At 31.0% G+C, this 16,823-nt stretch overlaps 1 protein-coding gene across 2 annotated transcripts; it reads left to right on the top strand.

Moving 5' to 3' along the window:
* The first annotated feature begins 2,064 nt into the window (after nucleotides 1-2,064).
* On the top strand, nucleotides 2,065-7,189 carry LOC7463773 (polyadenylate-binding protein-interacting protein 7). 2 transcript variants are annotated; one of them, XM_024589671.2, is made up of 6 exons: nucleotides 2,065-2,306; nucleotides 3,011-3,918; nucleotides 4,645-5,098; nucleotides 5,199-5,269; nucleotides 5,903-6,096; nucleotides 6,494-6,640. In XM_024589671.2, the coding sequence occupies exons 2-5, from the start codon at nucleotides 3,121-3,123 to the stop codon at nucleotides 6,062-6,064; spliced, it is 1,485 nt and encodes a 494-aa protein (XP_024445439.1). In that variant the 5' UTR covers nucleotides 2,065-2,306; nucleotides 3,011-3,120; the 3' UTR covers nucleotides 6,065-6,096; nucleotides 6,494-6,640. The 2 variants fall into 2 exon arrangements, with proteins under 2 accessions (XP_024445439.1, XP_002324203.1); XM_002324167.4 differs by having other exon boundaries at nucleotides 2,070-2,306; nucleotides 5,903-6,027; nucleotides 6,494-7,189.
* Nucleotides 7,190-16,823: the final 9,634 nt, after the last annotated feature.

The following is a 16,823-nucleotide window of genomic DNA, read 5'->3' as shown; positions in this document are numbered from 1 at the left end:
TGACGTGTGTGTACGGAGAATCATCAGTTAGGCTCTAATGAGTTTTTTCTTTTCTTCCCTTTCTTTTCTCTCCTAACATCAAATTTCACCCTATACCTTTCAAAAATCAATTATGTCTTCTAGTTTGTATTTTTTTTAATTTTGGTCCTCATTCTTTTTATTACTATTTAGTTTTTCTTTTATTTTTTTTTCAATTTCATCCCTAAGCATTTTATTTCATTTAACTTTTGTTTTCAATTTGGTCTAGATTCTTTTGATTGCTATATTATTATTTTTTTATCATTTTCTTGATTTATTTTTCTACTTTACCCCTCAATATTTTTTCCTTTTTTTTATTCAAGTATGGTCCTCACTCTTTTGATTGGTATTTTTTTATCCTTATCTTAATTTATTTTATTTTTTAATTTAGTCTATAATTATTTTTTTCATTTAATTTTTATACCAAATTTGATCCTTCTTGTTTTGATTACTATTTTGTTTTGTCTTTTTTAATTATTTATGATTACAAATTTTACTTTATGATTTTTTTTAATGTTTGCATTCTATGGAATAATCTCGGTTTTATAACCCTTCTCACTGGTTTTGAAGATTAATCCGATTTAACTTCGGTCTTTTTAGGTCATTTTAAAAAAATATATATTTTTTTTCAATTTCATCCTTTAACATTGAGTTATCGAGCCTTGAACTTTGTGATTTGTTCCGTATTTCTTTCCATGTGATTATCTTGATCTCATATCTTGAGCTTTGAGTTAGTCGAGTTAACTCGGTTTTTTAAGCTTTTTTTAAATTGATTTTTTTTTAATTTTATTATTTGATATTAGATTATTGGACCTTCAACTTTGTTGCTTTTTATGTTTTCCTTAACGTGGGTTTGTCTCGGGTAGCAGGTGAGTTAAGTTAACCCGGGTTGACTCGAGTTTTTTTTATAATGTTTTTTATTGACTTAATTGTGGTCTTTTTTTCTAGGTCTTTTTTTTTAAATTTGTTTTTATTTTTATTTTGATCTCATATCACGGTTCACAGGTTAATCGAGTTAACTCGAGTTTAAATGAGTTTTTTCTTTAAGTTTCTTTTTATGAAATTGATTTTTTTTTTCAATTTTATCATTTGACATTAGGTTATTGGACTCTGTACTTTGTGATTTTTTCCGCTTTTGTTTATATGGGGTTATCTCGAGTCAAATATTAGTCAAGTTAACTCGGGTTGATCCAGGTTTTTTTATTAATTTAACTTTGATGTTTTTTAGGTTGTTTTTTTTTAAATTAATTTTTTTAATCCAGATCTCATATTGTGGGTAGTTGGTTAGTCAAGTTAACTCATTTTTTTTTAAAGTTTTTTTTTCATTTAATATTAGTTTATTAAACCTTAAAGTTTGTGATTTTTTTTCAATTTTATTTTTACAAAGATTATTATAATCTTATATTACGAGTTTCAAGTTAGTCAGGACACCTTTTTACATTTAAAATTTTTTAACTTGATATGCAGCATAAAATGAGCTATTTATTTATTAGTGCTCCGTTCATTAAATAAAGAAAGATAAAAGCTAAATAAATAAAAAACTATACCACTTTTAAATTACAAAAAACTTGGTAGTATAGTTTGAAAAAAAAAAGGTTACGTTAAATTAAATAATACCTAAATTCTGAATCTTCGAGTATTAATTATTAACAAACATTTAAACCACGTAAATAATTTATTTGAGGGCGAATTGAGAAAATTAGGAGTAACAGTAACTTGTCAAAAAAGGGCTAGTGCTTAACTTTTCCCAATCCCAAACTAATAATTAATTTATTAGAAACAATAAATAAATCAAAGGGTCAATACTCAATAACTCAGCAAGAGAAGGATGGATAGAGAGAGAGAGAGATAGAGATAGGAAGGTCAAATCGAGTGGCGAAGGGTTTTTTATAATTATTTTCGTGGTTGTGGTTCTTGCTGTCTTTGCTACTGTGTGTGTCTATATATAAATATATATATATATATATATATATATATATATATATATATATAGAGAGAGAGAGAGAGAGAGAGAGAATAAAGAAAGCAATATATGTTTACATATTATATATAATAATAATAATAATAATAATAACTGAGATAGAGAATAAAAGGAATAGAGGGAGGAGAGGAGCCGGAAGATAATTCTTTGTAGAATAGATAGACACAATAACAGGAGAGAAAGAAAGGGAGAAAAAATAAAAAGAAAAACCACCAAAATTTCTGAAATAGCTATAATTAATTCTCTTATCATCATCGGATCTTATCTTCTGTTTTTCTAATGGATCCATTTGATTTGATTCGCAAAGGTATATATATTTGTATGCTTCTCTGTCTTTGACTTTTACAATAGATCTTTCTTCTTCTTTAGGTTTTAGTTATTTAGTGTTCGAGATCTTTAAGGATTGACTGTGTAGGTTTTGGTGGTGATTGATTTGTAGCGTTTGCTTTTATTCGTTTTTTGTGAAAATAACTTTATGGGGTTTTGATTTAATTATTCTTTGTAGGTTTTTGGGTTTAAATTGAGGTAATTTGTTTGTGTTTTATGAGCTGTAACCTACTATTTAATCAATTATGGGTTTTGAAGTGTTGTTTTGTGCTACTGGGTCCTATTTAGTGCAATTGACTCGCTGTTTTACTGAAAATATTTGTTTTTTATTCACACGGTATGCATTTTGTGCTGATTCGTTGATGGTTCAGAGCATTCAATTGAGCTTCACCTGGGGAGAAAATGATTTGAATATTGTAGTGAAGTTTCTGTTCTATTTACACTATATATTTAGTGTAATTGTAAAAGCTGAATACTGAAAATGGTTATGCTAAAGTTGCTTCATTTAGGATAATTTTCAATTGAGATATGCCTGTTGGAGATCTTGGTATCCTTTTCAGGCAGGGGTTGTTGAGGTCAGCTGTGGCCAGGACTGGATTGTATGCATGTGGGTGTGTCATGGGATTTGTACTTCTTTTTTGTATGTTTAACTGATAAGTATAATTAAATGAAAATGTTTTACAGGTTTTGGATAAAGCCTACTGCAACTCAGGAGGGTTATTCTTTGTGTCAGTCTCTTTTTATGCATGTAGACATCCTTTTCTTTTTTTCTTTCATTCCATTTTAGTAAAGAAATGAACTTATCCAAGAAAGGTTCTTTAACCAACGATACAAAGCTTAGTCTTCCAAACAAGGCAACAACCTTGAACCCAAATGCTGCAGAGTTTGTCCCCTTTTCCCTCAGATCATCCTCTTCTCCATCTGGAAGCACCTCAAACACGACAGATGCTGCAACAAAACTCGCTACTTCTGGAACTGTAGGGAAATCAGTTCTTGATCGATCAGAATCATCTGTTTCTAATGCTTCTGATGACGAGGCCCATCAATTCTGGCGCCACCAGCTCCCAGATGATATCACCCCTGATTTTAAGGTCATGAATGAAGATGAGTCTCAGGGACTTGGAGGGCTCTCTTTAGCAGGCTTGTCTTTACATGACAGTAGTGAAGTGCCAAGATTCCATGCCTCCTCCAGAAGCGGATATGTCTTGACTGAGCAGCAGGAACCGTCACCACATCATATCAATGGTAGCAGCTTCAGTGAAAATATGAGATATGCTGTTGCTTCATACGGGGAAGATCCTACTTCAGCAAGTTTTTTGAACTTGCCAACTAAGCCCTGGGACAAGCAAATTGCTAACAGTGATCAACTTCTTAGCAATGGTAGGGAGGTACATCCATACAATGGAAATTCTAGACATGGGTTCAGAAGTGAAATATTAGGTGAGCATGCAATAGTGGATGATACTGAAATAAACCCTTTGGAGTTTTTGGCTTCACAATTCCCTGGGTTTGCTGCTGAAAGCCTGGCGGAAGTTTATTTTGCAAATGCCTGTGACTTAAATCTCACTATTGAGATGCTCACTCAGTTAGAGGTGAACTCCTTTTTTCATGTCTCTAATCACATTTAATTTGGCCGGATCACATTTTGCAAATGCTTTTACGAAGATGTATTATCTTAATGCATTGTCAAAAGGATGTGCCTGCACGTGCTTTGCTTAACTGCAAGATATTTTTTTATTTCGTTTCTGTATTTCCATTAATTCTCTTGAAATTTTCAATCCAAACTGTCTATGTTTCCCACGACTTTTATTTATTGGAATAAATATAGTGGAAACAGTCCTTTTGCTGCTCATCCAAGAATTTTGTGGAGATGCAGTGCCTCTGCTATTTGATTGGATGCTAACTTTGGTGACCAATGCCTCTTATGCCTTATTTTGGCCGGGAAGAGTTTGCTCCCCTGAGAGTTTTTGGTGACCCAATGGGACTATAGCTTACGTGTAACCTCAAATTGTTAAGACACTGTGCCTGGTAACAGGGGGTTGGTCCATTTGTTTTGGTCTTTTCCTCCTATTGATGATCTGAGGTTTCTTTTGTTAATTTGCAATATCCATTGCAATAGTTGTGTAAATGTGGTTTGGTAGGAGCACCAGTGCTTGACCTCAAGGATAACATATTTTCTTATATTCCATGAAGTAGCTAAAACCCCTCATCCCATTCGTGAATGATTCTGCAGATCAGAGTTACATTTTTTTGTGTATGCGCCTTTGCCTTGCTTTGTATATTGAGCTGTTATGTTACATGTTCTCTTCTATTTGTAGCTCCAAGTTGATGGTGGTTTCAATCAGACTACGAACTCGAAGACTGTGTCAGCTCCCACCAATCTCAGTGCACTGGACTTTCCAGCACTTACGGTGCCAGATAATCAGAATGGTCCTTCAAAATATGCTGGAGATGATCTTCAGCAAGCTGGCATTCCTTATCGATCTTCTAACAAAGACAACATGCTTGTATTCAAGTCTGGTGCTTCCTTTTCATCTAGAGGTGCTGTGGATTTTGCATCAGCTGTCAGGAAATTGGCTTCTCAAGATTCTAGTATGTGGAACCATGACAGAAATGGTTCTGCTGATTCAACTGTTGGCTCAAGCAGAAGTTCCCATGTTTTGGCTAGTGCTTATAGTGGTGGTCATGGGAGAGGCATTTATGCAGATAGGTCGCAAAGTCGTGGGTCAGGTCAAGCAGCTCCTGTCTGGCTTGAAACTGGAGAAGCAGTGGGTAATATTCCTTGGTCAACAAAATTACTTAGTTTATGAAACTTTTTAATGTGGGAATGCCTTTCCTGTGTATATTTCCATTAACATTGTTGAGATGGCAGCAAGCATGTATTCTGAGATGCGGGAAGAAGCTCGTGATCATGCACGTATAAGGAATGCATACCTTGAACAGGTATATCCTCAAGATTTGTTTGCTGTTACACTGTTTAAATTTTTCTTGTTTTGACCATCAAGGTGTTTTGTGATCAAACCATGATCAAAGTTGGCTTGAGAAAGATGTACGGGTCATCATAAGGAGGTATATGGACTGATGATGGCCCTTTATAGTGCAGAAATCAGGATTATAATTAACACAAGCCACCTAGATGACCTCCAGACCCACCATGTCCTCTTAAGTCTCAAGTAGGATTGAAATTAAACTCAACTGAATTCCAAGTTGAACAGTAAGCTATTGGTTGATCCCAAGGTGAAAATTAATTAACAGAATCTAGAACAAACTATAGTTGTACATGCTCACCTAGGATCAAGAACGAATCAAGTTGCACAGGCAAGCATGCATGCATGCTATCAGCCTAAAACATGCTGGGTGAGCACGTGTTGCTGATAGATTTGCTTCTGAACATTTTGCTAATGTACTGCTGCAGTGGATATTTTACTAGATTATTATGCAGCAAATTTGATGTGGTCTCAATAATGTGCAAGTCTGCTCCTATCTTTATTCATTATTTGATTTTTTTGTCATATGCCAGCATAATATTTTAAAAAATCAAATCATAAAGCTGTAATGGATTTCATCTCACAACAGGCACGTCAAGCTTACCTCATTGGAAATAAGGCTCTGGCGAAGGAATTGAGTGCCAAAGGACAACTGCACAATATGCATATGAAGGAAGCTCATGGAAAAGCTCAAGAATCCATTTATCGCCAGAGGTTTGTCAATTCTTGTTGCTGTGTGTTTCAGCCATGACAAGTTGATGTGTTGGGATCAATGGAGGATAGGTTTTTCCTTTCTTCCCTCTTTCCCTCTTCTGATCATCTGTTTTAGCATTAGCTGTGACATGCTGATGCCTCATGTTTGACAAATGCTTTTCTCCTTGTTTTTATTTTTTTATTTTTTTATTCCTTTAAGCAAATGATGTTGTGCTTGTCTGGTTAGATCATTTCATTTTCTAAAATCATTTTGCCCCGCCATTTTCCATTTCTTCCTTTGATTGCATTCTTTGTTGCGGGGACCTGTTTTTTCAAGAAGCGTCAGCAATGTCTGCTGTGAAGAGCCATAACTAGAAATTCTCGTTTTTGTGTTCATTAATTCTTAGACCTTGGAGTTTTGTTTTTTTTTGGTAAGCTAATAGTTGGTTTTTGTTCTCTCTTACTCTCTGCCTGAACTTTTTTCTAGGAATCCAGCTAGTCTAGAGATGCAGGGAACTGGGAGAGGGCATGAACGAATGATAGACCTTCATGGGCTGCATGTAACTGAAGCCATTCATGTGCTAAAGCACGAGTTGAGTATTCTGAGGAGCACAGCACGGGCAGCAGATCAGCGTTTGCAGGTTTATATATGTGTTGGAACAGGCCATCACACTAGGGGTGCTCGCACTCCTGCAAGACTTCCAGTTGCTGTACAGCGATACCTGCTCGAAGAAGAGGGCCTCGACTACACTGAACCACAGCCAGGGCTGCTTCGAGTAGTGATGTATTGAACCAGCGTCACAGCAGCATGATGAGGTATAGGAGTTTTTTGACACAATGCAAAACCCAAGCCATAGTCATCAAATCATTCTTGTATCTGTATATGGAAGATATTGAAGAGAAAGTAGTTGAAAGCCTGAAAAAATAAAAAAAGAGAAAACATGTGAAGTTAGGGAAAAGGTGAAAAAAAGGGAGCAGAAGTGTATCATTAAGGTGTTAACAGGTTGACAGCAGAATTACATTTTGGTAGCGATCAGGGAACCTACATGAGCCGAACTTTTGCAGCTCGTTGCATTTTGTTAATTTTGTAACTTATTTTTCTGTCACAGTTTTTTTTTTCCTCTTCTTTTTCCCAGATGTAACTGATAGAATTGAATTACATGATAGTGCAATTCGTCAAGTATGACTAATGTGTGATGGCTGCAAAATTTTGGATTATAATCTGGGATAGATTAGTACTGATTATCGGTTAAAATGGGTGAAAGGGTTTTGTTTCAGTTGTGGTGACGTTAAAACTGTTTGGTCTGCTGGTGATGGTCACTGCATGAACCAGCTTTCCAAAAGGATTGCACTTCTGAAATTGAGCTGTAGCACAGTAACACTGTAAATTCTTTCCTGTTGGAGCTTGGAAGGCGAAGTGGAACTGTGGCCGTGCACGGTCTCCAATGAACGTAAAACATTAGCAACAAATATCAATGGCCATTCTCTCTCATTTGTTCTTATATCTCTCCTTCCTTGTGCTAGTTTGAACTTCGATAGTTTAATTTTTTTTTAACAATTTTTTTTTTCATGTACACATGTATATGATGTGTTTTAATGTAAGAAATAACCTTTAGTGTGTGTATATATATAAATAAATCATCTAAAGCTAGCACGCTTAAATCTTATTTATCTGAACGGTTTATTATTATTATGAGTATATGGATTTATTGAGATTTAACTAAGAGGTAAGAACATGATAAGAGCAATTATGCATTTAAAAATTTAATAGAGATAAATCTTTAAAATATAAGCATATATAAACTTCTTATCAGGAGCATTTTTTGTGTTAAATATATCATTTTATTTTTTTATTATTTTATACAGAAAAAAATAAATAGAATTAAATTAGTATAATTAAATATATAAGGAAAAGTTCAAATTTACTTCCATGATATAAAAACAAATTAAGATATTTCTTTTATGGGATGTAATTGTAGATAGGTAAGTAAAGAGAGTTTATATATATATATATATATAACAAGCTTCCAAAAAATGGTATCTCAAGTTTAATGATATTATTATTTTTTTTAATTTTAAGAAAAACACTATTAACTTGTGTCAATATGTGAAGGTCAAGTATGAGTAAGTTTGTATTTCTGATTATGTGTATTGATAATATCTTGCATGCAACTAATGATCTTGATTTACTATATAAGACTAAGAAATTTTTATTTGGTAACTTCGAGATAAAAGATATAGAAGAGATAACTTATGTGATTAAAATAAAAATATTCTAAGATAAATCACAATAATTGTCAGAGTTATCTCATAAGGAATACATTAATAAAGTTTTAGAAACTTTTAGAATGGATAGATGTTCAATAAATATTGTTCCAATTCAGAAAAGAGATAAATTTATTTTCTTACAATGTGTACCTCGACATCTATAATGATTCTCAAGCAGCAGATCTTAGACATGAAGATGTAATTTCTGATTCACTTGTTCCAAAAAGAGATAGAATATCAATGAATTGAAATATAAATAGATAGAAGGAATTCTTTAAGCATTAATTTTTAGAAGTTTGATGTATGTTCAAACTTATACCAGGTCAAATATCAGCTTTGCTATTGGAATGCTAGACATGTATCAAAGTAATCCGAGTTTGGATAACTGGAAGACTATAATGAAATATTAAGATTTTTGTAAGGAATAAAAGATTACATACTCATTTATATAATCTTGAGTTAGTTGGATATTCAGATTTAGATTTTGTTGGATGTGTGGAAAAAAAAAATCCACATTATGATATTTGTTCCTTCTAGTTAAAAGAATAATCTTATTAAAGAGTACAAAATAGTCTATTATTATAGTATTCATTATGATAGTTGAATTTATAGCATGCTTTAAGGTCATAGTTCAGGTCAATTAATTGCATAACTTTATTTCAAAACTCGGAGTAGTTTACAATTATGAGGAACATAAATAAATTGATGGAAAGAATTTCTTATGTATCAATTATTGAAAGTTTAATGTTTGTTCAAACTTTTATCAGGCCAAACATCAACTTTGTTATTGGAATGTTAGGCAGGTACCAAAGTAATCCAAATTTGAATCGCTGGAAGACTATAATGAAATATTGAGATACTTGCAAGGAATGAAAGATTACATGCTCACTTATGGAAAATATTATTATCTTGAGATGATTGGATATTTAGATTTAGATTTTGTTGGATGTGTGGATAAAAAAAATCCATATTATGATATTTATTCCGTTTAGTTAAAGGAGCAATCTTATAAAAGAGTACAAAATATTCTATTATTATTACATTCATTATGAAAAGCTGAATTTATGACATGCTTTGAGGTTATAATTCGAGTGAATTGATTGTAAAACTTTATTTCAAGACTCGGAGTAATCGACAATTATGTCATGTTGCTAAATATTTATTGTGATTATTTCGCAACTATCTTCTTGTACAAAAATGACAAGTATTAAAAGAGTTCAAACATATAAAATTGAAATAATTGTCGTTAAAGAAAAATTTTAGAAACACAAAGTGTCAATTGAACACATTAACATCAATCTTATGATTGTTGATCCATTAACGGAAGGATTATCACCTAAAATATTTAGCAATCATATAGAATGAATGGGTATTAAGGTACATCATTATTGATATTATGTCATGATTTTATAATGTTATGTATTTGAAACTTTGAGCTCATTTATAAAGATGTTTCTAATATTTACTGTTTTATATTTGGTATACATGATTGAATTGGAATGATGATAATAATAATTGTCTTTGATAAAGACATTATTGTTTGACCGATTATGTGCTTCTCATTTACAAGTTATGATAAGTAAAGACTAATATTGTAGTAAATGAAAGAGACTATATCGGATAGATGATGTACAACCACCGTGACACTTATTAATTGTTACTTCATTATGATAAATGATGTGACCAATGTATGTAAAGTTTTAGCATTACTCTATGCTCATTACGTTAGTATATTTATTAATTCATGAAGAAAGATAATGTCTTGTAAGCCAAGTGGAAGAATGAAAGATATGGTCCATATGAATGAGATAATAAATATTAATGATGAAACCCTATTGATTAATTTCGAGAAGTGGTTTTTATTTTCAGTAAATACGCACTTGATAAACATGTGAAATAAAGAGCCTCTTCATAAAATTGGTCCAATTTATGCCCAGCACTAAATGTTTATTCTATCCAAACCTTACGTAAAGAATTAAGGGTTAAAAGAGAAACACAATATCTTCATCAATTCACATATGGATATCATAAATCACTCAAAGGGTTTATTATGAATCCAAATATGCTTTCTTTAATATTTATTTGAATGTGAAAATTATGAAGATCATAAGCATTAAGATTTTATTTGATTGTTTATGTTTACAATAAGAGAATTGTTTATATTGTGCAGTTGTTATCTTGAAATATTTAGAAATTAATGTGCTCATGTACTTTTAAACTCGTATAGAGATATCATGGGTTATAATGTGTAGGTAATTTCAATTCTGCTTGAAATAGTCTTAGATAGATTATAATATTTCACCGTCAATTTGAAAGATAAATACTTAGTAACATATTTTAAGAATTGGTCTAGCTTGGTTAGGTAAATTGAAAGCTTTAGCATTTTATTCATAAGTGGATTTAGTTTACAATTGTGTTTTTGTTTGACTTCTATTTGCTAATTTGTCAATTTTATTACACATAATCATCTATTTTATGCTTAATTTCAAATGATTAAAGACTAGAATAATTTCAATAGCTAATAGATAGATAAATAGTCCTCATAGGAGCAATAATCTTACTTACATTAAATTACTTGAAATGATTAGTATATTTGCTTTATAAATTTTACATCAGCTAACTTTTTAACTTGATTAATACTTTACTCTTTAAAAATAGTATTTTTTTTTATCACATGTTTACATATTGAAATGAGCTAAAAGCTAATAATTTTATGGTGCTTAGAGAGTAATTAGTGGTATATTATCTTTGTACCTTGTCTATTAGGGCTTTTTATTTTTTTGATGTGGTAAAAAGAATGAAAAGGAAAGCCTAATGACAATAGGGAAAGAGAAAAATGTTTTCCTCTACCAGGACTTGAAGCCAAATTTTAAGCTGTAAAAATTTGTCAAAGTGTTACTGATGATCTTTAGTACAACAAAATGATATGAATTGTGGATTATAATAGTGAATTGATGATTTTTTCCTAAACAAATCATACAAAGTTGTCTTTTAGGGGTAAAATAGTCTTTTCTCAAGGCTCATTTCTCATTTTAGAATTGGGCGGGGGTATCTCAGTCTTTTCACATTTTTTCATAGTAAAATTACTTTGTTACCTTTAAAAGCAAAACAAAAAACTCTAGTCTAGGGGCTTTTATGATATTTTGTTTTGACAAGCAAAGATTAACTACTCTATTCTCCCTAGAATAAAACAATTCTCAGTCTTGGCTTTAGGGGCATATTGGTGATTTCACATTGGGTTTTTTGCATTTATCATGTGGTCATAGGAGCAATATAGTAATTTAATTAATAAAAAAAATTAAGAAGAAAAGATGTCAGTGTGTTCATAGAATGTGTTAGCGAGTGAGCCACCCCACCAAAGATTTTTTTGGTGTTTTTTGATTTGCAACAATGAGGGCTACTTTACCAGGCGATGTTTGTGGCTTAATTTTCAGTGGTATGACGACGATTGACTTTTTTTTCTTTCTTCTTTGGTTTTCGTGTCTGTTCTTGCAACATTTCACAACAACCCTTCAATTTGCTTTTACTTAGTATTTGTCTTATTCTTTTAATTGCTATTTTTTTATTTGAATTAGTTTATAGAATTGAATTTGTTTTTTGATTTCATCCTCCATCAATTTTTTTCATTTCAAAAAGATCCTTAATCTTTTGATTGTTATTTATTTTATTTAGGATGATTTTTATTATTGATTTTTTCTTTTAATTTCATTCTTCTTAATTATATTTACATATAAGATTTTATTCTTATTATTTTAATTGTTATTTTTAAACCTTGGCCATAAATATTTAAGGGCCATATCATATTTTTTATTTTATTTTGATAGATAGATAGGATTCAAATCTATTGGATGCCTCTTAAATTCAAAATTCTGACCAATGTATTTCTGTCTATTATAATACTAAAATAAAGTACTTCTAAATTGATCTCATCTTTTAAGAATTTTAATTTTTCTTTCTTAATCAATAACTTAAATCTTTAAATAAAATACTTCTTGTAGAAATATCGTTAAATATTTCAACCTATTATTTTCAGTTGAAAAAAAGTTATTTGGTCTCCACCTAGACCCGATGAAAAAAATGGGATCACTTACTATGGACTTATTGAGAATGATTCTGATATAGTTTATGGCTTATTAGAAGTCGAAGGCGCTCTGGTGGGATCCTTACAAACATAAAAATATTACAATCAGTTTGATAATGATCAAGTGACATTAATTATTCAATCCGAACCAAAAAGTCCCTTAGATATAATGCAAAATGGATCTTATTTTGTCCTTGATCAGAGACTTCTATATGAAAAATATGAGTTGAAGTTTAAAGAGGAAAAAGTAGAAAGAATCCTCTACCTGCAACAAATAGAAGAGAACTTATTCAATCACATAGTTTGGGCTCCTAGAATATAGAGCTCTTTGGGCTTTCTATTTGATTGTATCAAAAGGCCCAATTCATTAGGATTTTCCTATTGGGTTAGGTCATTTCAAGGGAATGGATCATTTATCATGAAGAGGATGAGCTTCGAGAAAATGATTCGGAGTTCTTGTAGAGTGGAACTATACAATACTAGGTACGAGATAGATCTTCCAAAAAACAAGGCATTATTTGAATAAGCCAATTCATTAGAGACTCTTCAAATCCACTCTTTTTCCTATCCGAAGATCAACCTCTTGTCTCTATGTTTTCACATTAAGAATGTTTTGCAAATGAAGATATGCCAAAGAGGCTTCTTACTTCCCAAATAAATCCTTTTACATTTATAAATCAATGCTAGTTTATAAAGAATATGCAAGAAAAGCACTTTAAATTGTTAATTCATAGCCATAGATGCTTAGAACCAATTGTTCATTATCTAATGGATTTTTTCGTTCTAATACTCCATCAGAGAGTTATCAGTATCTATCAAATTTGTTACTATCTAACGGTAGACTATTGGATCAAATAACAAATGCATTGTTGAGAAATAAATATGGCTTTTCTCATATGAAATGAAAATTGGATTCATGTAATAGGAGAAATATTTCTCATTCCTTAACCTAAAAGATATGTGGCTACAGAATAGAGATTAAATGGAACAAAATTGATATTATGGAAACACCTCATTCTTCTATATTTTAGATACATAGCAATATGTTACTGTTAAAACATGGAAGAATTGAAATCTTAGATCAAAACACTATATATGGATGGTATGAATTATGAACTGCCTAAACAAGAATTCTTGAAGAACAAACAACCAGAGAAACTCCTCACTACATCAAAAAAACCTCTATTAATGAAAGATGAAAACTATGGAAAAATAAATAAATACATATATCATATGAAATGGTGGTTGTTATATGCTCTAATAACGAATCATTGGTTTAACTAAATAACTAGATAAAATAAATTTAACTTTATCATTATTTACTACAGGGTTAAAAATATATCATCTTTCACATAAAGAAAATGAATGTTTATTTGATCTTGATCCTTGTGTAGCGAAAACAGAATTATACTAGATTTACATGAACCCCCTGAAAATATCCTTACATGACTTGTTTTTGGTAAAAGATGGAAATTACTATATGTAAATCCAGATGCATGGTATATATAAGTACTCAGTGCATTTCTCCTTATGAATCAAAATAAATATGTTTTCAAACCCTCTCTGTAAAATTCAAAGTGTATGTTCCCGAGCGAATTTCAACAATCACTTGTTCTGATACTACATATTAATCATTTTGAACTAAAAGAAAACTTTTTGGCGGAATAATCATACTGTGTATAATATCTTGACTCTCAATAATTAAATATAAGTTCATAGAATAGAGAAAAACAAGATGCTTATGACATGTACTTGTGGGATGAACCAAACCCTTATTAAATTTGGTTTTTCCATTAGAAGGGGCTTGTACATGTTCTACAGTACCCCCTATAAATACTCCACTGGTATGAAACATCTTTTATGTTAGTTGAGTACCTAACTCTTCAATGAATTGACCTACAATAGTACCTACAATTTCTCCCAATTCCACCAGGTCGCCATAAGTAGGACTTTGACCATAACATAATTGACAGATACAGGACATACTTCTATAAGTAAAAGAAGTTCAAATAGATATTGGTTGTGTTTAAACGGTGATGAATCGATTAATAAGTCCGATCCTAATAACTTAATTTCGAGTGGCAATGCATCATAAACCTATATATATATATATATATATATATATATATATATATATATATATTGTCTCCTAATACATAACCTATTAATGTTTGAATGAAAACTCTTTTCAGTATCATTCAATTTCGAGAACTCACAAAACCCCTTAAGTAGTGCCACATTTTGTTCTATGTACAACAATGTGTTGAACTACTTCAACAAGTCTGCACATAAGATATCCAACATCTGATGTTTATATATCAGTATCCACAACTCCTTTTCGGGCTTTATGGCGAGAAATGATATGTTTTGTTAAAGAAAATCCTTTGCGTAGATTGCTTTGAATAGGTAAATCAATAATTTGTCTTTGTGGATTAACATTAATCCTTTTATACCCACTAATTGGTGTACTTAAGATGCATTTCCCCTAGCTCTCGAAAAAGACATTATATAGACTGAATTACAGGGTTCTGTCATCTTAAAATGTGGTCGCAAATATTCATTTGTAGCCTACCATATCTTAATGGATTGGTTTAATTTTTTCATTACGTGTATGTTTCCATAATGATGGTGTTTTTCCAAAATCAAACTTTATTGTTCATTATCTTGGATTAGCCGTCCTATTAAAGGTATTGTTAAAAGATAATCAATTCCTAATGAAATAGATGCAATAGTGGCTTGGTGGAAACCAAGAGTCTGTACTTGATCCAGGATGTGTGATGTATATTCCATTTTGAAGTGATTTATGAATCAACCAATAATTCGTTTAATGGTAGTTCTATTTGTAACTTTATTGTGAAAGAAGAGATTGGTCAGTTCGGCCATAAATACCTCCATATTATAATGAATAGGGCTCGATAATAGATTTGAATCAATGCTTGAAAACTTTCTTTTCTCAATCTTGATTCGTGTATAAATTTAGGAGCTATAGTCGTAGTTGCACCAGAGAGATCTGAATTCAGACCAATGATTAATTAAGTACCGTTTAATAGGCTTAGCAAAACCCATAACTTCTTCGATTTCTCGATAAAGATAAATATGGCTAACAATGGTTCATATGTGTATAGAAAGAATTTTTTTTTATATATACTTCTTACTATTACATAGTGTCCATAAATCTAATGATAGGTACCTAAAGATCCAAAGTGACCTTCGATGGGAGCTTCTCTTGAAGCAATAAGGCCTTGATCTAATAGCCATTGAAACCACAAAGAGCTCTCTAAATTGATTATTTTCTGGTGATAAGCTCCAATTGCAACATAGAAATTAAAAAAAAAAGAAGGTTCTTTTATATACTTATCTTTATTAGCATCAACACAAATTTTTTCATTTTGAAAATCTCTACAATTAAATGGATTATACCTATTTGCACAAATACCTCGACAATTCCTACTTGTTAATACATAGAGCCCCATAAGCTTATCTTGAGCTAGTATGAAAATGGGATCTCCAATAGCTGGAAACAAGAGATTCATATGAGAAAACACAAGTAAACAAGCCTCCGACGATAAAGATACATGAACAACCATTTGATCACCATCAAAATCTGTATTAAATCCTTTACGAACTAATGGATGTAAGCAAATAACACGTTCTTTCACTAAAACGGGTTGGAATGCCTTTTTATATTTCTTTAGTTGGATTTAGCTTATTTTTAAAGAGATTTTTTTTTAAATTAAATTAATTTCTCAATATTTATTTTTAAACAAAGAGAGAAAGCAAGCTTGGCTTGGGGGGAGGTTTGTAAACACGTTGAGTCAAAGTAGGATGACAAGCTACTTGCATGCATGCATGGATGGAAGAAAATAAATTATTTCCCTAAAGAAAGAAAGAAAAAAAGAAAGAAAGAAATCGGAAAAAAAGTCCGTTCAAATTAATATTTTTGTTATAGTATTCCTTGATAATTTTGATGTACTCGTATCAAAATAAAAAAAATCTAAAACAGAGACGTTTTGGCATAGAGGTAAAAACCCTATGAGCATGCGAAACAAAAAAATCATACTACGTTGCTTTTTTTTCTTTTCTATGATCATTTAGTATGAGAGTGTTTGAAAGTGTGATTGTGGTTGTTTTTTTAGAGTATTTTACTTGAAAATGCATTAAAATAATATATTTTTTTTAAAAATCATTTTTGATATCAGCGCATCAAAATAATTTGAAAACACAAAAAATATTAATTTAAAGTAAAAAAATAAAAAATTTTAAATTTTTTCAAAAACGCTTTTGAAACATAAAAACAAACAGGGTTTATATATATCTTTTTTGGTCTACGGTCCAAATAGAATTAGGTTAAAATTATTTTTATATTTTTAAATTGATTTAATATACTTATAATAAAAATAAAAATTTTAAAATAAAAAAAATAAAATTTTAATATTTTTTTAAATCAATGCTACTATTTTCACAAACA

This window comes from Populus trichocarpa, chromosome 18 (assembly GCF_000002775.5).
Source record: "Populus trichocarpa isolate Nisqually-1 chromosome 18, P.trichocarpa_v4.1, whole genome shotgun sequence".
NCBI lineage: Eukaryota > Viridiplantae > Streptophyta > Magnoliopsida > Malpighiales > Salicaceae > Populus > Populus trichocarpa.
The sequence above is the reverse complement of the archived record's forward strand: the minus strand, read 5'-3'. Positions and strand labels throughout refer to the sequence as shown.

Coding starts and splice junctions, on each gene's coding strand:
- LOC7463773 (XM_002324167.4), top strand. CDS start 3,121: ATGAACTTATCCAAGAAAGGTTCTTTAACCAACGATACAAAGCTTAGT. Junction 3,919..4,644: donor AGATGCTCACTCAGTTAGAG/GTGAACTCCTTT, acceptor TTCTATTTGTAG/CTCCAAGTTGATGGTGGTTT. Junction 5,270..5,902: donor GGAATGCATACCTTGAACAG/GTATATCCTCAA, acceptor ATCTCACAACAG/GCACGTCAAGCTTACCTCAT.